The 21940-nt window shown below is 43.7% G+C and overlaps 1 protein-coding gene and 1 pseudogene across 1 annotated transcript; one reads left to right on the forward strand and one right to left on the reverse strand.

Moving 5' to 3' along the window:
• Positions 1 to 11662: 11662 nt before the first annotated feature.
• Positions 11663 to 13256, forward strand: LOC125524836 (uncharacterized; annotated as a pseudogene).
• A 3072-nt stretch (positions 13257 to 16328) lies between these two features.
• Positions 16329 to 21056, reverse strand: LOC147957050 (uncharacterized). Its single transcript, XM_087536614.1, has 6 exons — positions 20856 to 21056; positions 18504 to 20149; positions 17950 to 18251; positions 17174 to 17864; positions 17012 to 17092; positions 16329 to 16919 (listed from the first exon to the last, which is right to left on the reverse strand). Exons 1-6 carry the CDS (start codon positions 20902 to 20904, stop codon positions 16398 to 16400), a joined length of 3291 nt encoding a protein of 1096 aa, XP_087392740.1. The 5' UTR covers positions 20905 to 21056; the 3' UTR covers positions 16329 to 16397.
• Positions 21057 to 21940: the final 884 nt, after the last annotated feature.

The raw sequence follows: 21940 nt of genomic DNA on the forward strand, positions 1-21940 counted from the left end.
GCGTGCGGACCCTACGGTTCGAGAACAATGTAGACATGACCGACACACGTCTCCGGTCAATAACCAATAGCGGGACCTGGATGCCCATATTGGCTCCTACATATTCTACGAAGATCTTTATCGGTCAGACCGCATAACAACATACGTTGTTGCCTTTGTCATCGGTATGTTACTTGCCCGAGATTCGATCATCGGTATCCAATACCTAGTTCAATCTCGTTACCGGCAAGTCTCTTTACTCGTTCCGTAATACATCATCCCACAACTAACTCATTAGTTGCAATGCTTGCAAGGCTTAAGTGATGTGCATTACCGAGAGGGCCCAGAGATACCTCTCCGACGACCGGAGTGACAAATCCCCATCTCGAAATACGCCAACCCAACATGTACCTTTGGAGACACCTGTAGAGCACCTTTATAATCACCCATTTACGTTGTGACGTTTGGTAGCACACAAAGTGTTCCTCCGGCACACGGGAGTTACATAATCTCATAGTCATAGGAACATGTATAAGTCATGAAGAAAGCAATAGCAACATACTAAACGATCGGGTGCTAAGCTAATGGAATGGGTCATGTCAATCAGATCATTCAACTAATGATGTGATCCCGTTAATCAAATGACAACCCTTTGTCCATGGTTAGGAAACATAACCATCTTTGATTAACGAGCTAGTCAAGTAGAGGCATACTAGTGACACTCTGTTTGTCTATGTATTCACACATGTATTATGTTTCCGGTTAATACAATTCTAGCTTGAATAATAAACTTTTATCATGATATAAGGAAATAAATAATAACTTTATTATTGCCTCTAGGGCATATTTCCTTCAGTCTCCCACTTGCGCTAGAGTCAATAATCTAGATTACACATTACTCATTTTAACACCCATGGAGCCTTGGTGCTGATCATGTTTTGCTCGTGGAAGAGGCTTAGTCAACGGGTCTGCTACATTCAGATCCGTATGTATCTTGCAAATCTCTAAGTCTCCCACCTGGACCAGATCCCGGATGGAATTGAAGCGTCTTTTGATGTGCTTGGTTCTTTTGTGAAATCTGGATTCCTTCGCCAAGGCAATTGCACCAGTATTGTCACAAAAGATTTTCATTGGACCCGATGCACTAGGTATGACACCTAGATCGGATATGAACTCCTTCATCCAGACTCCTTCGTTTGCTGCTTCCGAAGCAGCTATGTACTCTGCTTCACATGTAGATCCCGCCACGACGCTTTGTTTAGAACTGCACCAACTGACAGCTCCACCGTTTAATGTAAACACGTATCCGGTTTGCGATTTAGAATCGTCCGGATCAGTGTCAAAGCTTGCATCAACGTAACCGTTTACGATGAGCTCTTTGTCACCTCCATATACGAGAAACATGTCGTTAGTCCTTTTTAGGTACTTCAGGATGTTCTTGACCACTGTCCAGTGATCCACTCCTGGATTACTTTGGTACCTTCCTGCTAAACTTATAGCAAGGCACACATCAGGTCTGGTACACAGCATTGCATACATGATAGAGCCTATGGATGAAGCATAGGGAACATCTTTCATTTTCTCTCTATCTTCTGCAGTGGTCGGGCATTGAGTCTTACTCAACTTCACACCTTGTAACACCGGAAAGAACCCTTTCTTTGCTTGATCCATTTTGAGCTTCTTCAAAATCTTGTCAAGGTATGTGCTTTGTGAAAGTCCAATTAAGCGTCTTGATCTATCTCTATAGATCTTTATGCCTAATATGTAAGCAGCTTCACCGAGGTCTTTCATTGAAAAACTCTTATTCAAGTATCCTTTTATGCTATCCAGAAATTCTATATCATTTCCAATCAGTAATATGTCATCCACATACAATATCAGAAATGCTACAGAGCTCCCACTCACTTTCTTGTAAATACAGGCTTCTCCGAAAGTCTGTATAAAACCAAATGCTTTGATCACACTATCAAAGCGTTTATTCCAACTCCGAGAGGCTTGCACCAGTCCATAAATGGATCGCTGGAGCTTGCACACTTTATTAGCTCCCTTTCGATCTACAAAACCTTCCGGTTGCATCATATACAACTCTTCTTCCAGAAATCCATTCAGGAATGCAGTTTTTACATCCATCTGCCAAATTTCATAATCATAAAATGCGGCAATTGCTAACATGATTCGGACAGACTTAAGCATCGCTACGGGTGAGAAGGTCTCATCGTAGTCAACCCCTTGAACTTGCCGAAACCCTTTTGCGACAAGTCGAGCTTTGTAGACAGTAATATTACGTCAGCGTCAGTCTTCTTCTTGAAGATCCATTTATTCTCAATTGCTTGCCGATCATCGGGCAAGTCAACCAAAGTCCATACTTTGTTCTCACACATGGATCCCATCTCAGATTTCATGGCTTGAAGCCATTTTGCGGAATCTGGGCTCACCATCGCTTCTTCATAGTTCGTAGGTTCATCATGATCTAGTAGCATGACTTCCAGAACCGGATTACCGTACCACTCTGGTGCGGATCTTACTCTGGTTGATCTACGAGGCTCAGTGGTTACTTGATCTGAAATTTCATGATCATCATCATTAAATTCCTCACTAATTGGTGTAGGTATCGCAAAAACCGGTTTCTGTGATGAACTACTTTCCAATAAGGGAGCAGGTACAGTTATCTCATCAAGTTCTACTTTTCTCCCACTCACTTCTTTCGAGAGAAACTCCTTCTCTAGAAAGGATCCATTCTTAGCAACGAATGTCTTGCCTTCGGATCTGTGATAGAAGGTGTACCCAATAGTCTCTTTTGGGTATCCTATGAAGACACATTTCTCCGATTTGGGTTCGAGCTTATCAGGTTGAAGGTTTTTCACATAAGCATCGCAGCCCCAAACTTTAAGAAACGACAACTTTGGTTTCTTGCCAAACCATAGTTCATAAGGCGTCGTCTCAACGGATTTCGATGGTGCCCTATTTAACGTGAATGCGGCCGTCTCTAAAGCATAACCCCAAAACGATAGCGGTAAATCAGTAAGAGACATCATAGATCGCACCATATCTAGTAAAGTACGATTACAACGTTCGGACACACCATTACGCTGTGGTGTTCCGGGTGGCGTGAGTTGCGAAACTATTCCGCATTGTTTCAAATGTACACCAAACTCGTAACTCAAATATTCTCCTCCACGATCAGATCGTAGAAACTTTATTTTCTTGTTACGATGATTTTCAACTTCACTCTGAAATTCTTTGAACTTTTCAAATGTTTCAGACTTATGTTTCATTAAGTAGATATACCCATATCTGCTTAAGTCATCTCTGAAGGTGAGAAAATAACGATATCCGCCACGAGCCTCAATATTCATCGGACCACATACATCTGTATGTATGATTTCCAACAAATTTGTTGCTCTCTCCATAGTACCGGAGAACGGTGTTTTAGTCATCTTGCCCATGAGGCACGGTTCGCAAGTACCAAGTGATTCATAATCAAGTGGTTCCAAAAGCCCATCAGTATGGAGTTTCTTCATGCGCTTTATACCGATATGACCTAAACGGAAGTGCCACAAATAAGTTGCACTATCATTATCAACTCTGCATCTTTTGGCTTCAACATTATGAATATGTGTGTTACTACAATCGAGATTCATCAAAAATAGACCACTCTTCAAAGGTGCATGACCATAAAAGATATTACTCATATAAATAGAACAACCATTATTCTCTGATTTAAATGAATAACCGTCTCGCATTAAACAAGATCCAGATATAATGTTCATGCTCAACGCTGGCACCAAATAACAATTATTTAGGTCTAATACTAATCCCGAAGGTAGATGTAGAGGTAGCGTGCCGACCGCGATCACAACGACTTTGGAACCATTTCCCACGCGCATCGTCACCTCGTCCTTTGCCAGTGTTCGCTTAATCCGTAGTCCATGTTTCGAGTTGCAAATATTAGCAACAGAACCAGTATCAAATACCCAGGTGCTACTGCGAGCTCTAGTAAGGTACACATCAATAACATGTATATCACATATACCTTTGTTCACCTTGCCATCCTTCTTATCCGCCAAATACTTGGGGCAGTTCCGCTTCCAATGACCAGTGTGCTTGCAGTAGAAGCACTCAGTTTCAGGCTTAGGTCCAGACTTGGGTTTCTTCTCTTGAGCAGCAACTTGCTTGCTGTTCTTCTTGAAGTTCCCCTTCTTCTTCCCTTTGCCCTTTTTCTTGAAACTAGTGGTCTTGTTGACCATCAACACTTGATGCTCCTTTTTGATTTCTACCTCCGCAGCTTTCAGCATTGCGAAGAGCTCGGGAGTAGTCTTATTCATCCCTTGCATATTATAGTTCATCACGAAGCTCTTGTAGCTTGGTGGCAGTGATTGGAGAATTCTGTCAATGACGCAATCATCTGGAAGATTAACTCCCATCTGAATCAAGTGATTATTATACCCAGACATTTTGAGTATATGCTCACTGACAGAACTGTTCTCCTCCATCTTGCAGCTATAGAACTTATTAGAGACTTCATATCTCTCAATCCGGGCATTTGCTTGAAATATTAACTTCAACTCCTGGAACATCTCATATGCTCCATGACGTTCAAACCGTCGTTGAAGTCCCGATTCTAAGCCGTAAAGCATGGCACACTGAACTATCGAGTAGTCATCAGCTTTGCTCTGCCAGACGTTCATAACATCTGGTGTTGCTCCAGCAGTAGGCCTGGCACCCAGCGGTGCTTCCAGGACGTAATTCTTCTGTGCAGCAATGAGGATAATCCTCAAGTTACGGACCCAGTCCGTGTAATTGCTACCATCATCTTTCAACTTTACTTTCTCAAGGAACGCATTAAAATTCAATGGAACAATAGCACGGGCTATCTATCTACAATCAAACATACATAAGCAAGATACTATCAGGTACTAAGTTCATGATACATTTAAGTTCAATTAATCATATTACTTAAGAACTCCCACTTAGATTGACATCCCTCTAATCCTCTAAGTGATCACATGATCCAAATCAACTAAACCATAACCGATCATCACGTGAAATGGATTAGTTTTCAATGGTGAACATCATTATGTTGATCATATCTACTATATGATTCACGCTCGACCTTTCGGTCTCCGTGTTCCGAGGCCATATCTGCATATGCTAGGCTCTTCAAGTTTAACCTGAGTATTCTGCATGTGCAAAACTGGCTTGCACCCGTTGTTGATGGACGTAGAGCTTATCACACCCGATCATCACGTGGTGTCTGGGCACGACGAACTTTGGCAACGGTGCATACTCAGGGAGAACACTTCTTGATAATTTAGTGAGAGATCATCTTATAATGCTACCATCAATCAAAGCAAGATAAGATGCATAAAAGATAAACATCACATGCAATCAATATAAGTGATATGATATGGCCATCATCATCTTGTGCTTGTGATCTCCATCTCCGAAGCACCGTCATGATCACCATCGTCACCGGCGCGACACCTTGATCTCCATCGTAGCATCGTTGTCGTCTCACCAATCTTATGGTTCCATGACTATCGCTACCGCTTAGTGATAAAGTAAAGCATTACAACGCGATTACATTGCATACAATAAAGCGACAACCATATGGCTCCTGCCAGTTGCCGATAACTCGGTTACAAAACATGATCATCTCATACAATAAAATTTAGCATCATGTCTTGACCATATCACATCACAACATGCCCTGCAAAAACAAGTTAGACGTCCTCTACTTTGTTTGTTGCAAGTTTTACGTGGCTGCTACGGGCTTAAGCAAGAACCGATCTTACCTACGCATCAAAACCACAACGATAGTTTGTCAAGTTGATGCCGTTTTAACCTTCGCAAGGAGCGGGCATAGCCACACTCGGTTCAACTAAAGTTGGAGAAACTGTCACCCGCAAGCCACCTATGTGCAAAGCACGTCGGGAGAACCGGTCTCGCGTAAGCGTACGCGTAATGTCGGTCCGGGCCGCTTCATCCAACAATACCGCCAAACCAAAGTATGACATGCTGGTAGGCAATATGACTTATATCGCCCACAACTCACTTGTGTTCTACTCGTGCATATAACATCAAACCATAAAACCTGGCTCGGATGCCACTGTTGGGGAACGTAGCAATTTCAAAAAATTTCCTACGCACACGCAAGATCATGGTGATGCATAGCAACGAGAGGGGAGAGTGTTGTCTACGTACCCTCGTAGACCGAAGCGGAAGCGTTGACGCAACGTAGAGGAAGTAGTCGTACGTCTTCCCTGTCCAGCCGATCCAAGCACCGTTACTCCGGCACCTCTGAGTTCATGACACACGTACAGCTCGATGACGCACCCTGGGCTCCGATCCAGCAAAGCTTCGGGGAGGAGTTTCGTCAGCACGACGGCGTGGTGATGATTTTGATGTTTAACCGTCGCAGGGCTTCGCCTAAGCACCGCTACAATATGATCGAGGTGTAATATCGTGGAGGGGGGCACCGCACACGGCTAAGGAACGATCACAAAGATCAACTTGTGTGTCCTAGGGTGCCCCCTTGCCCCCGTATATAAAGAAGCCAAGGGGGGGTGCGGCCGGCCCTAGTAGGAGGCGCGCAGGAGGAGTCCTACTCCTACCGGGAGTAGGACTCCCCTCCCTTTCCTTGTCCAAGTAGGAGAGGGGGAAGGAAGGGAGAGAGGAGAGGAAGGAAAGGGGGGGCCGCCCCTCCCTCCTTGTCCAATTCAGACTAGGGGGAGAGGGGGCGCGCGGCCTGCCCTAGCTGCCTTTCCTCTTCTCCACTTTAGGCCCATGAGGCCCATTAACCCCCCGGGGGGTTCCGGTAACCCCTCGGTTCTCCGGTTTTATCCGAAACTTCCCCGGAACATTTCCGGTGTCCGAATATAGCCGTCCAATATATCAATCTTTATGTCTCAACCATTTCGAGACTCCTCGTCATGTCCGTGATCACATCCGGGACTCCGAACAACCTTCGGTACATCAAAATACATAAACTCATAATGAAACTGTCATCGTAACTTTAAGCGTGCAGACCCTATGGTTCGAGAACAATGTAGACATGACCGAGACACGTCTCCGGTCAATAACCAATAGCGGGACCTGGATGCCCATATTGGCTCCTACATATTCTACGAAGATCTTTATCGGTCAGACCGCATAACTACATACGTTGTTCCCTTTGTCATCGGTATGTTACTTGCCCGAGATTCGATCGTCGGTATCCAATACCTAGTTCAATCTCGTTACCGGCAAGTCTCTTTACTCGTTCCGTAATACATCATCTCACAACTAACACATTAGTTGCAATGCTTGCAAGGCTTATGTGATGTGTATTACCGAGAGGGCCCAGAGATACCTCTCCGACATTCGGAGTGACAAATCCTAATCTCCAAATACGCCAACCCAACATGTACCTTTGGAGACACCTGTAGAGCTCCTTTATAATCACCCAGTTACGTTGTGACGTTTGGTAGCACACAAAGTGTTCCTCCGGCAAACGGGAGTTGCATAATCTCATAGTCATAGGAACATGTATAAGTCATGAAGAAAGCAATAGCAACATACTAAACGATCGGGTGCTAAGCTAATGGAATGGGTCATGTCAATCAGATCATTCAACTAATGATGTGATCCCGTTAATCAAATAACAACTCTTTGTCTATTGTTAGGAAACATAACCATCTTTGATTAACGAGCTAGTCAAGTAGAGGCATACTAGTGACACTTTGTTTGTCTATGTATTCACACATGTATTATGTTTCCGGTTAATACAATTCTAGCATGAATAATAAACATTTATCATGATATAAGGAAATAAATAATAACTTTATTATTGCCTCTAGGGCATATTTCCTTCAGAAAGAACTGCTCCGCGAAGAAGAATTGAAGTGGGCTTTGCGTGCTAAAGTCCGCAAAGTGGTCCAAGGGGACGCGAATACTCAATTCTTCCATTTGATAGCTAATGGCAAGCACAGAAAGAAGCGTATCTTTCCGCTTGAGCAAGACGAGGGCACTATTTTAGGTCAGGATAACCTAAAAACATATGTTACCGACTATTATAAGCAGTTATTTGGACCTCCGGAGGATAATTGTGTGTCCCTCGATGAGTCCAGGACTGAAGATGTGCCCCAGCTATCGGCTGCCGATAATGATATTCTGGTTGCCTCGTTCTCGGATAAGGAGGTGTTTGATGCTATTGCACAGATGAAAAACAATAAGGCTCCCGGACCGGATGGATTCCCAGCAGAGTTCTATAAAAGGTGCTGGCACATTATTAAGGGGGATTTACTACCTATGTTCCATGATCTGTTCTCTGGACAGCTTCAATTATTTCACTTGAATTTTGGGACTATCACACTGCTTCCCAAGAAAACGGATGCTGTGAGAATTGAGCAATTCAGGCCGATCTGTCTCCTCAATGTTAGTTTCAAAATTTTCTCCAAGGTCGGGACTAATAGGCTCACACAGATTGCGCATTCTGTGGTACAACAGTCCCAAACTGCTTTCATGCCGGACAGAAATATCCTTGAAGGGGTGGTCGTCCTGCATGAAACACTCCATGAAATCCATTCCAAAAAATTAGATGGAGTAATCTTTAAGGTGGATGTCGAGAAAGCGTACGATAAGGTCAAATGGCCATTCCTCCAACAGTCATTGCGTATGAAAGGTTTTGATGAAGCCTGGCGTCGACAGGTTGAATCATTTACGCAAAAAGGTAGTGTGGGAATTAAAGTTAATGATGACATAGGTCATTACTTCCAGACACATAAAGGCCTAAGACAAGGAGATCCGATGTCCCCTATCCTGTTTAACATTGTGGTGGATATGTTAGCAATTTTGATAGGAAGGGCTAAGGAAAATGGTCAAGTAGGTGGATTGGTACCTCATCTTATTGATGGAGGTGTATCCATCCTTCAGTACGCTGATGATACAATCATCTTTATGGACCATGACTTGGCCAAGGCGAGAAATATGAAGCTTGTGTTATGCCTATTTGAACAATTGACCGGGTTAAAGATTAACTTTCATAAGAGCGAGCTGTTCTGTTTTGGTAGGGCCAAAGGCGAACAGGAGGCTTATAGGCAATTGTTTGGGTGTGAGTTGGGAGAGTTACCCTTCTCTTACCTGGGGATTCCAATCCACCATCGTAGGCTGACAAACAGAGAGTGGAAGTGCATCGAGGACCGATTTGAAGAAAATGAGTTGCTGGAAGGGTAAGCTCATGTCATACGGAGGCCGATTAATCCTGATTAATTCGGTGCTCACGAGTATGCCAATGTTTCTCCTATCGTTCTTTGAGGTCCCAGTTGGTGTTAGGAAGAGACTAGACTTCTATCCATCGCGTTTCTTTTGGCAGGGTGATGAGCTTAAAAGAAAATATCGGCTTGCCAAATGGGATATCATCTATAGACCGAAAGACCAAGGGGGTCTAGGTATTGAGAATCTAGAAGTTAAGAATAAATGCCTTCTTAGCAAGTGGCTGTGGAAGCTCTCATCGGAGAATGATGCTATGTGGGCTCAAATCCTTCGCAGCAAGTACCTCCAGACAAAAACTTTGTCCCAGGTTACAGTCAGGCCGACCGATTCACCTTTCTGGAAAGGCCTGATGAAAGTCAAACAGTCCTTGTTTAATAGGACGAAGTTTGTTATTGGAAACGGCACAAGTACACGTTTCTGGGAAGATACTTGGCTCAGTGAGACGCCCTTGGCCATCCAATATACGTCTTTGTACCGCATTGTTCAACGACGTGAGGTGTTCGTCGCATCGGTCTTTCAATCTACCCCCCTTAATATTCAGTTCCGCCGAACGCTAGCGGGCAAGCATTGGGAAGAATGGCTCCGTCTATTTAGGAGACTGATGGATGTCCAGCTTTCACAACAACCCGATGAATTACGTTGGAAATTGACTAAGTGTGGAGTATTCACGGTTAAATCAATGTATATTGATGTTATTAATTCGAACTCCATTCCTACGTCCAAGCATGTTTGGGATGTCAAAGTTCCTTTCAAAATAAAAGTGTTTATGTGGTTTGTACATAAACAAGTTATTTTAACTAAGGACAACTTGATAAAGCATAATTGGACAGGACCTACTAGGTGTAGTTTCTGCGATCGGGATGAGACTATCAAACACCTCTTTTTTCATTGCCCGTTGGCCAAGGTACTTTGGCAGACGGTCCACATTGCTTTTAATATCAATCCACCGAATTCTGTTAATGCATTATTTGGGACATGGCTTAATGGGATTGAGCCTGACTTAGCGAGAAATATTCGGGTTGGAGTTTGTGCTTTGCTGTGGACTATCTGGACATGCAGAAATGATTTGGTTTTTAACAGAATATCATGTATAGATTTTTTGCAGGTCATATTCCGAACTACGGCTCTGATCCATTCATGGTCGCTACTCACCCAGACGGAGGCCAGGGAGCATTTGGTTACTGGGTCTTTCCGCTGGGAGATGGTAGCTCGGGATATCTTCAACCGGTTTGGATGGCGGTCATGTAATAGGATAGGCAATTAGTTTCCCTATCTAGTTTTAGCCAGCCGGCTGTGGCATCTTTTCTTGGCTAGTTGGTGTTTCTAGCCCTTATTGGCTCTGTGTGAGCTTTCTGTACTTTTTTATTGCTTTTGGAGACCTTTGGAATCATGTTGGCACTACTTTATTTGGTCAATAAGATGGCCGTATGCATCTTTCTGATGCAGAGGCCGGGGAATCCCCCTTTTCAAAAAAAATCTAATTCTTCGTAAATAAAGAATGAACAGTTCTCATCATTTACTAACGAATAAGAATTTATATATTGACTAAAGAATGTACACTCGCAACCATTTATAATACTTCATGCCTAGGAGAAGAGTAATGACTTAAACTACCCTAAAAGGGCATAACTATATATTTTTTAATTACCATTCAACAAAAAACAATCCCAATTATCTCAAATTAATAAAGGTAATTGAGACAAAATTTACCATTGGAAAAATTGTGTCATTTTACCAAAATATCAATCAAGTTGTATATTTCTATTTTTCAATCATTTATCATTTTTGCCAATAATTTTTCACCATAGATTGGTTTTTATATTTTTTGAATTACTACCATGAATTAGGCACAATTTTGTACTGGACATACATCAATTTATACATTGGCACTAATTATGGTTGTGCATTCGTTGAAAGGCTAAATAACGTGACCGTGATTTTTAAAAGTACACTTGTATTTAGAAATTATAAATGCTATTCGATGTTTATTATTTTTTCAATGTATATTAAACTTCATGTTTTTGGACTTTGGACTCAAGTCGCTAGCCCGTGCAGTTGCACGGGTTGATGGCTAGTGAACATAAACACAAACTAGCCCGTGTGCGGGCTGACAGCGCAACACAAATAGACCTACTTACGCAGCACATGAATCTAGTAGTGCTATGACAGTTGCAACTATAATAAGTCTCTAAAGTTGAAGACATCTCCACTAATCAAAATTACTACTCCCACTAACAACCCTTTATTGACAAGTGTGAGTGAACTGGTATATATCGTCTCCGCGACCGCGACGACCGGCGACCGATGACCGGCCACGACTGTCGTTGAGTCTTCTAGGGGAGCTTTTGCCTTTTCACGCGGATATTAGCTAGCTAGCTCTGCTCCACTCACCCAAAGCTCAGTAGCTAGTAACAACGTACCGACAAAGATAATGGCGAGCAGCTACCCCTTCCACCTTCTACTATTCCTGGGCGTCCTCCTGCTGGCCGTGGGCGACAAATCGAGCTCGCAGCCCACCTCCGGCGACCAGGCCACCCTCCTAGCTATCAAGAAACAGTGGGGAAACCCACGTCAGCTTGTGTCGTGGGACCCCGTCGCCAACGCCGACCATTGCAACTGGACCGGTGTGGTCTGCGGCGGCGGACGCTCCGGGGCTGTGACGGGGATATCCTTGCGGAAGTTCAACCTTACCGGCAAGGTACCGGAGTCCCTGCGCGACCTGCCGAGCCTTAGCCGCCTCGACCTCTCATACAACAACCTCACCGGCGGCTTCCCCCGTGGCCCGCTCTACAACTGCTCCCAGCTCCGCTTCCTCGACCTCTCCTACAACGCCTTCCACGGGGTCCTTCCGCATGACATCAGCCGCCTGTCACCGGCCATGGAGCACCTCAACCTGTCGGCAAATTACTTCGGTGGCACCATGCCGGCCACGCTGGCCGGGCTTCCGGCGCTGAGGTCGCTGCTTCTTGACACCAACCAGTTCACCGGAGCGTACCCAGCGGCCGAGATAAGCAAGCTCGCCAGGCTCGAGCAGCTCACTCTTGCCTCGAACCCGTTCGCGTCGGCGCCTGCGCCGCTAGAGTTCGCCAAGCTGACCAACCTGAGCTACCTTTGGATGTCTGACATGAACATGACCGGTGAGATCCCGAAAGCCTACTCGAGCCTAGCGAACCTCCAGCTGATGGCTATTACGGGGAACAAGCTGACCGGCGAGATCCCGGCCTGGGTCTGGCAGCACCCAAAGCTCAAGTACTTGTACCTGTTCACCAATGGACTCACAGGCACACTGCCGCGCAAAATCACGGCGGTGAATTTGATAGAGCTTGATGTGTCGGATAACCAGCTTACTGGAGAAATCCCATAAGAGATTGTTAACCTCAAGAACCTGAGCATACTGTTCCTGTACACCAATCAGCTCAGCGGCACCATTCCAACAAGCATAGCGATGCTCCCCAATCTTAGGGACATCAGGCTATTTGAAAACAATCTCTCGGGCGAGCTGCCGGCGGAGCTCGGGAAGCACTCGCCTCTCAGAAACCTCGAGGTTTCTAGCAACAACCTCTCTGGGACGCTCCCAGAATCACTTTGCGCCAACGGGATGCTCGACGACATTGTGGTCTCCAACAACAGCTTGTCTGGCGAGCTCCCGAAAAACCTCACGGACTGCGTCCTGCTGAACAACCTCATGATCTCCAACAACAGCTTCCACGGCAAGTTTCCCAAGAAAATTTGGTCATTACCGAAGTTGACCAAGTTGGCGATAGAGAGCAATGGTTTCACTGGGGTCTTACCGGCCAAGATACCTGATAACATCAGGTGGATTGATATGGGGAACAACAAGTTTTCTGGGACCCTGCCAACATCGGCAATTGGGCTGCAGGTGTTCAGGGCAGCAAACAACGTACTCTCTGGCGAGCTACCGGCCGACATGAGCAAGTTTGCCAACCTTACACGTTTGGTGTTGCGTGGCAACCAGCTAACTGGTTCCATACCATGAATCATACAACTACGAGTGAATTTGCTGCAGAAGCTCAGTACTCTCAACTTGTGCACAATACGGTTTGTGTAAGTAGTAACCACATAGTTGAAGTTTAGAACATATTTGGTGTGTCGTGTCAAGCTATGAAATCTGGTTAGCAGGGTCGCGTCGTATTGGGTCAAACAGTGGGCGTGTTGGATGCGAACTTGGTTTACGTTTCGATGTAAAGCAAACAAGGAAATATAGAGCCATGAGTTTTTTTTTTCTTTTGCATCGAAATGTAGAGCCATGAGCTTTGGGGCTGAAGATCGTCTCTTGGTAAAATTAGGATCTTCCTTGTATGATTGTGATGTAAAGCTTGCAGGTCATTGCTCTGAGATTACCCAGAAGTAACATCACACATATCTAGATAAAATAAATGATGTGACAAGCTGTAAATGAAGAAAGAGAGACATGTAGTAACATAGCTAGTTACTAGTAGTATAAGTAACATCACACATATCAAGACAAGATGAGTCTATAGCCTAATAAATAAAGTGTTCCATATTACTTCCCGCTATAGAGGTAGTAACATAGATTAGTAACATAGGCATGTTACTAGTCTAAGTTACTCTCCATTGTGGCTAGTCTGAGATCGAACATTTCCTTGTAACAAGGAGCAATGACACTATTTTCACAAAAAAAGGAGCAATGACACTATTTTCACAAAAAAAGGAGCAATGACACTAGAGAAGCAAGAAGGAAGTATCCGTCCAACAATCCACTTAGGCTTGACCGCAACAGGTTCAGGATAAACCGGGTAATAAAGATGAGAGCCGCCATGGAGGACAAGGACATCTGGCTGATCAGGGTGGCGATGAATCCAAGATGGGTTATTGGAAAGACCATCAAGCTCCAACGGGATTTATCAGGTTTGTTGAATGACGTTATGTATCACATCTCCAAGAAAAAAAAATCAGCAAAGTAAGCTTAGGATGCAATCATGGTCTAGCATTAGGGCCATAGTTATGTTCACAAAGAAAATCTTCAAATCCCATGAATACTTATGTGATCTTGAAGATGGCAGGAGGGCTGATGTCAACAACGCTTTAAGGCTCCACAAATAAATGTGAACAAAGTGGTGGTTTTGCCTCGTCCAGTCATCGGGAAGGAAGACAAGGGGCAATTCGACGCCATTGCCATTGATTAAGAAGTGAGTGGACTGGTCTATTTAACTTCCCATATATGTTTGATTGTACTATCATTTTCTTCAAAATTACAATATATACACAAAAGTTCATTTTTAGTTTGTCGACTTGGTTTTTCTTTTTCTTTTTTTCGACAAAGGGTGAAATTTTATTGGCTCAAAATGGAGCATCAAGAGGATACAAAAATAATGAGCATACTCCCGGCCTCTGCATAGCTAAGATGTACACAGCCAACACCACCACTCACACACAACGACACGCTATCAAATAGCAAAGTCATCTAAGACCAAAGCTATGCATAGGCGAGAAAAAAAAAGAAACACCAAAGCAATCAGATCCGCGAGCGGCAAACTATATTAATGACCATATCCGCACCGACCATCTTATGACATCACATGGACAACGAGGTTCTTCAACAGCAACGCCTTCAGAAAAGGAGCAACACTACTTGCTCGCCGAATCAATCAAGCTACCCAACCACGTTCACCTCAGTGGCTGCTTTGCGTCCCGTTCTGGCCAGCCAGATGATCGTGCCTGCTCCCCAAACAACCGTGTATGAGAGCGACACTCCTTGCTGCATCGTGCTACCCGCACGCATGTGGACACCGTCAGCCAAGACACGAGGCTATGTTACTGGTAGTCACTAAACTTGCATTGGATGTGCCGTTTAGTGCTACAACTTTAAAAATACGGATTTCCGATCAGTTAACTTGCGTCTAGGTTCATATACGGTCACTCTCGTTGACTGCCCGCGTATTTGCCGATGACATGGCATGCCACACAAGCAGAGGCCCACTGTCAGTGACACATGCCGTTTCAAGGAGTCGCATGCGTGGTGTTTTTGCACAGACCTCCCTGCACTTATTTTCTTTTGCACAAAAATGTCCTTGCTGACAGTGGCCCCACCAAAACCCGGTCACCAGCATGTTTATATAGCGTGCATCGAGGGCGGGAAATAACACTGTGGCGAGCGGGCTAATGGCGGGAAATGGCTTTGGAAGAAGTACTGGATGGCGGGAATGAGCTTGCGAAAGCGGGAGTAGTCACGGGTGTCGCCGGCGCGTATCTCTTACATCTGTCAGACGTACGGGCGGCGGAGCAAAGGAAAGAGATGGTACAAATAGTTGGTACAAAAGACTTGAGTACACGTAACTGAACAAATTAGTCTCACTGCCTGAGTGGCTAGATGGTGTGGGTTGTTGCTAGCACGGTCTGGGTTTGAATCCCAGGCCACTCATTTTTTTGGTTTATGACTGAACATATCTGAAGAATGTATTTGAGCATAAAAATGTCAGTAAAACAATGAAAAAAGCAGGCCATTTTTTTGGGCATATGACAGGAAGCATATGTGCAGACTCAGTTTAGCTTATGGCTATGAATATATCTGCAGAATGTATTTGAGCATAAAAATCTCAGTAAAACAATTCAAAAAGCAGACCACAGGCCACTTTTTTGGGCATATGACAGTAAGCATATGTGCAGACTCAGTATAGCTTATGGCTATGAACATATCTGCAGAATGTATTTGAGCATAAAAATCTCAGTAAAACAATTCAAAAAGCAGGCCACTCTTTTTGGGCATATAACAGAAAACATATGTGCAGACTCAATTTAGCTTATGGCTGTGAATATATCTGCAGAATGTATTTGAGCATAAAAATCTCGGTAAAACAATTCAAAAAGCAGGCCACTCTTTTTGGGTATATGACAGAAAACATATGTGCAGACTGATTTTGGGCATATGACAGTAAACATATGTGCAAACTGATTTTGGGCATATGACAGTAAACATATGTCATAGCTCCAAACTGGGAGAAGTAGCGAACAAAATCCATACTAAACAGGGAAATTAGTACTGACAAAAGCATGGTTCATTTGTCATGTAAACCTAAGCAGAACAAGGTCTTTTTTTCCTGATTTACCCCAACAAAAGGAGCAGTTCATTCATGAACTATTCTACACAAAAGTTCATTCATGAACTTCATCACTTGGTCATCCAACTACAGAGATAGGAAATCATGCATGTCCTGAGGCCAGCCATCTCCAAACAGGCCATCTTGGGGTGCATTTTGGCTCACAAGTACCTCTTCTTCTCCCTGCATAAAAAGTGGTGGTTGCTGGCTGCTTTGTCCATCATTTCCAAAAAGCAAGTTGTAGAATCCTAGAGCAGCAGCCCTTGCTCCTTTGGGAGGATTACTTCCACTTGGGTAATTGCCACCTCTAGTTGCACTTGGAGCAGTTCCTCCCCTTGTTGCATTGCTTACTATTCTGCCTCCCCTTGTTGCATTGCTTGCACTTCTTCCTCCCCTTCTTGCATTGGTACCACTTCTACCACCTCTTGTTGCATTTCTTGCACTTCTTCCTCCTCTTGTTGCATTGCTCCCACTTGTTCCTCCTCTCACCCTGCCCCTGGACATGGCTGTTGTCACCCTGCCTATAGGGATTGTGTCCCTAGCATTAGCAATAAAGCTAGACTCAGGCAGGGGACCAAAGTCCATAGGTGCAGGGTATGTAAATTTTTCCTGCCAATATAGTTAACAGATAACATATCATATGAGCAATTGTTAATTCAGAAAAAAAATATTCCAAAAAGAACCAACACTGCATATTTTACCCTTTCCTGCATCTTGTAAACCATAGAATCTGGAGTTTGTGTTGGATCAAACTGTGGGTAAACTCTGTGTGGCATAATGTTCTACAGAAGTACAAGTAATATATCAATGCACAGAAGTACAAGTAATATATCAATGTACAAGAAAAGATGTAAGAAACTTACAGCAATTATGCTTGGATCATCGTATTCTTCTTCTGATTCCCCAGGTGCTTCCTCCGTAGGTGGTTGATTCACGTGTTTGTAATGCCCTTTCTTGTTATGATCAGCGCCCCCACAAACAGAGCAATGCATGCTAACACCATGCTTGGTCAACTTCCTAACTCCTTTCTTATCCTTCTTCTCCTCTGGATCTTTTTTCCTACTTTTCTTGGGCCTGCCCATTACTTTGGTGTATATGGGTGGAAAAACAGGATTGCCACGCATCTTTTCCCATTCCTCTGGATCCCTCATTGGCCTCATATTGAAGCCATAGCACTTCTTGTACTCCTCAACAGTGTAGCATGAATGGACCATGCTCTCAGGCTCAATTCTCTCATGCCTAAAACAAGCAATTGCATGATGACAAGGTATACCAGACAATTCCCACCTTTTGTAGTTACAGCTCAACATGTTCAGATCAACAATGTAAGTGTTGTTTAATGAGATAACCTGGAATACACCTCTTCCATACTCCCTCACCCTGCAATTTTTTGCCCACTCAACATACTTGTCCAGCTTCTTCTGTATCTTGGGGCAAAGCCTGCCTGTCCACTTTTCTGCCTCCCTTTGCTTACCAACCATCCTATTTGAAATCTTCCAGAAGATGTAATCCAGCATTGATTTAATTGGCAACTCTCTACCATCCAAAATGTAGCTACAAATATGTGTTCACACAATCAATGAAAGCAAATGCAACAGAAATCAAGCAATACATCATACTTGCAAACAATGAAACTAACCTGTTAAACACCTCACACATGTTATTCAGCAATATATCACACTTGCAGAAAGGGTCAAAGAAAGCTTTGATCCAAGTTCTTGGGGACAAGTTCTCAACCCAATTGAATGCTGCAAAGTTGTGATCTCTCGTCTTATCCATGTTTCTGGTGTAGGCAGCTTCATTAGTGGATCTTGCTATGGCCCAGAGGTCATTCTTCAGTTGTTCACCCTTGTGTACTTTGTGGAAATTTTGGTAAATGTGCCTAACACAGTTCCTATGTTCTGAATCAGGGAAAACTTTCTTCACAGCATTCGTCAAACCCTACAACAACATAAACATCACTTAAAATATAATTATATTCTGTCGAGCTATCGAGCTAAAATCGAGCGAGCCAACATTGGCTCAAGATCAGCTTGTTTCTTGGTCGAGCTACATAAAGTGTTCAAACTCAGCTCGTTTCTTTTCGAGTCGATCTCGAGCGGTTCACGAGCCTCGAGATTTTCTTGCATCCTAGTTCCAGAACTTTGGAATAGAACATTTTACAAATAAAAGAACAAAAAGACTATGACTCACCTTCTGTCTGTCACTCATAATGGTGAATGTTGATGTATTGATTATATTCAGGTCATCCTTCAAAGAGGCTAGAAACCACTCCCAATTGTGTGTTGACTCCACTTCACATATGCCAAATGCTATAGGGAAGATACAATCATTTGGATCAATCCCAACTGCTGTCAATATATTCCCCTTATATCTTGTTTTGATGTGACAACCATCAAGGAAAATTATTGGTCTGCAGCCCTTCAAAAAACCCCTCTTACATGCATCATAAGACCAGTACAATGTTGAGAAGTGGTCCTTTGTGACCTTGGCCTTGTCATCAAACACTTCCTTTGTGCACATGAAAAATAGGCTCCCTGGATTGCTCCTTCTCAACTCCTGCCCATAGTCCCATAAAGTGTTGTATTGATCATCATCTTCTCCCCTGATTTCTTTAACGGCTGCTCTTCTTGCCCTTCCCAACTTACTCCTGTGAGCAACTAAGTTAAATTCTTGTTCCACCTTCTCTGAAAATTTCAGTAAGGGCATTTTCTCATTGCCTCTGAACTCTTCTCTGAACTGTTTAGTAAGAAAGGGAGCAGTAAGCACTTTCAGATCCCAAGCTTTGGTGCAAGTATGTTTGTCAGTATACTTCTTGATCTGAATGCTGCTGGATCTGTTGTCCTTGCCTGCCTTCAAGTACCAAGTACAATCATCCTTGCATACTGCCTCTAATGACCTGTTAGTATTCCTGAGCTTCCTCACCTTCACTCTATTTCTGACACTGTATGCATTGAGAGCATGTCTCAGCTCTATCATGTCTGCAAATACCATACCTAGCTTAAACACTGGTGCATTCAGGTCTGTGGTAGGGTTGAAAACACTGAATTTATGCTTCAACTTATCTTTCTCTTCTCTTGACATATTCAAATGACTGTCCTCCAGTGCATCTTCTGGGAGTTCTGCTTCATAGTCAGAAAATTCAGTCTTCTCTCTGTGGTCATCTACATTTTTGTCAACATGTGCACAAAACAGGTCATCATCACCATCTTGCACATCAAAGTCACTCTCATAAAAATCCTCATCTGTTAACTCATCCTGAACATCACCCTCTTCTTCACTGCTCTGACCATGCTCCTCTCCTTGCTCTTCCTCCACTGCAGCTGTAAACCCAGAACTAGATCCTTCACCATATGACATCCTCCTCTTTGTTTTCCTTGATACATTCTGTCTTGGACTCTTTCCTTTCGCTGAGCAGCTAACATTTTCTTTTCCATTGTGTTTTGTGGGAGTAATGACCTTAGGCAGTTCTATCACTCCAGTAATCAAAACATCATCATCTGATGACTGCAAAGTTTCACCATGATCTACTACAAGCAGTAGGTTCTTGTGCTCTGTTGTTGCAATAATCATAAGAACAATATCTGCATCACATTGCATAAGCTTAAGCCCATCAGCAACGGTCTTCCCTGGTTGGCACCAATACACATCTAATTTGGAGGCTTCCATGTCATGTCCCAGTTGTGAAAGAAAATCCTTGATCCATAACATTGACCATGTGTCACTCTCACACATGTCAAACCAGTCAACCTCATAATCCATGTAAGTCTTGTTGCTCTCACTCCCACAGAACAAACCCTTGTGGTGGATCTGAACACTAAACAAGCCATCAAAATCACCTGCATTGTGAAAATAAAAAAATTCAGTAAGTAGGGTACGTCGAATTTACTGAAGAAAAATTCAGTTAACAAGTAAATAAGTACAACACAAGTTCAACAGCTAATTATCCATTATAGTACACATTTTGAGTACATTTTTAGTACACGCATTCAGCAGCTAATTATCCATTACAGTACCAATAGAGCACACAATCTTAAAAAAACAGAGTACACGCATTCAGTGTCAAAAAAATTCAGTTAACTGCATGCAGTTTCTGAAATTCAGAGTACACACATTTAGTGTCAAAAAATTTAGTTAACTGCATGCAGTTTCTGAAATTCAGAGTAAACACATTTAGTGTCAAAAATTTCAGTAACTGCATGCACTTTCTGAAATTCAGAAGTTCAGTTAACTTCTTGCCCTTCCCAGTACAAACATCAGACATTTTTCAACTATATAATCTAACCAAACAGGGGACCTAGACCTTCCCGAACCCTAGTTTGATTTGCAAACAGCGGGCCTGGACCTTCAAAATCCAATCCGTCCTTTCAAGATCGGTTAAGAACAACGCGTCCATACGAGAAACTATCAAAGATAATGGCCATAACACATGAACCCTAGATACGCGAAACGGGGCAGGAAGAAGACGACCAGGAGCAGATGAGAGAAACAAGACGGAGGAGAGCAGGGAGGGGTGGGGGTGGGGTGGGGGGGGGGCAGACGTACCATACGACGGCGCAGCTTCGCCCGGACGTCGACGACGCGGTTCATTCATCGCCTCTGACGACGGCCGCCGTCAAGCACCGCCTCCTCCGCCTCCGCCTCTGTTTGATCGGGAAACGAAGCGGTGGGGAGTTAGAATGAATGGCCAGAGATATTGGGGTACCGCTCCGCAAATATGCACGGTTGGCTTGCTCCCGCCCTTGCAGGGACATTTTTGCGCAAAAGAAAATAAGTGCAGGGGGTCTGTACAAAAACACCACGCACGCGACTCCTTGAAACGGCCTGTGTCACTGACAGTGGGCCTCTGCTTGCGTGGCATGCCATGTCATCGGCGAATACGCAGGCAGTCAACGAGAGTGACCGTATATGAACCTAAACGCAAGTTAACTGACCAAAAATCCGTATTTTTAAAGTTGTAGCACTAAACTGCATATCCAACGCAAGTTTAGTGACTACCAGTGATATTACCTCTTACTCTCCATTGTGGCTAGTCTGAGATCGAACATTTCCTTGTAACAAGGAGCAATGACACTATTTTCACAAAAAAAGGAGCAATGACACTATTTTCACAAAAAAAGGAGCAATGACACTAGAGAAGCAAGAAGGAAGTATCCGTCCAACAATCCACTTAGGCTTGACCGCAACAGGTTCAGGATAAACCGGGTAATAAAGATGAGAGCCGCCATGGAGGACAAGGACATCTGGCTGATCAGGGTGGCGATGAATCCAAGATGGGTTATTGGAAAGACCATCAAGCTCCAACGGGATTTATCAGGTTTGTTGAATGACGTTATGTATCACATCTCCAAGAAAAAAAAATCAGCAAAGTAAGCTTAGGATGCAATCATGGTCTAGCATTAGGGCCATAGTTATGTTCACAAAGAAAATCTTCAAATCCCATGAATACTTATGTGATCTTGAAGATGGCAGGAGGGCTGATGTCAACAACGCTTTAAGGCTCCATAAATAAATGTGAACAAAGTGGTGGTTTTGCCTGGTCCAGTCATCGGGAAGGAAGACAAGGGGCAATTCGACGCCATTGCCATTGATCAAGAAGTGAGTGGACTGGTCTATTTAACTTCCCATAT

Source organism: Triticum urartu, chromosome 7A (assembly GCF_056163025.1).
Source record: "Triticum urartu cultivar PI428250 chromosome 7A, HENAU_Tu73, whole genome shotgun sequence".
NCBI classification, from domain to species: Eukaryota; Viridiplantae; Streptophyta; class Magnoliopsida; order Poales; family Poaceae; genus Triticum; species Triticum urartu.

Bases quoted from the DNA above. Each gene is read 5' to 3' on its own strand.
- LOC147957050 (XM_087536614.1), bottom strand. From the start codon at position 20,904: ATGAATGAACCGCGTCGTCGACGTCCGGGCGAAGCTGCGCCGTCGTAT. The intron at 20,150-20,855 runs GTACGTCTGCCC...TTCACAATGCAG, and splicing joins CGAAGCTGCGCCGTCGTATG to GTGATTTTGATGGCTTGTTT. The intron at 17,865-17,949 runs GTTAGTTTCATT...ACATATTTGTAG, and splicing joins ATGTGTGAGGTGTTTAACAG to CTACATTTTGGATGGTAGAG.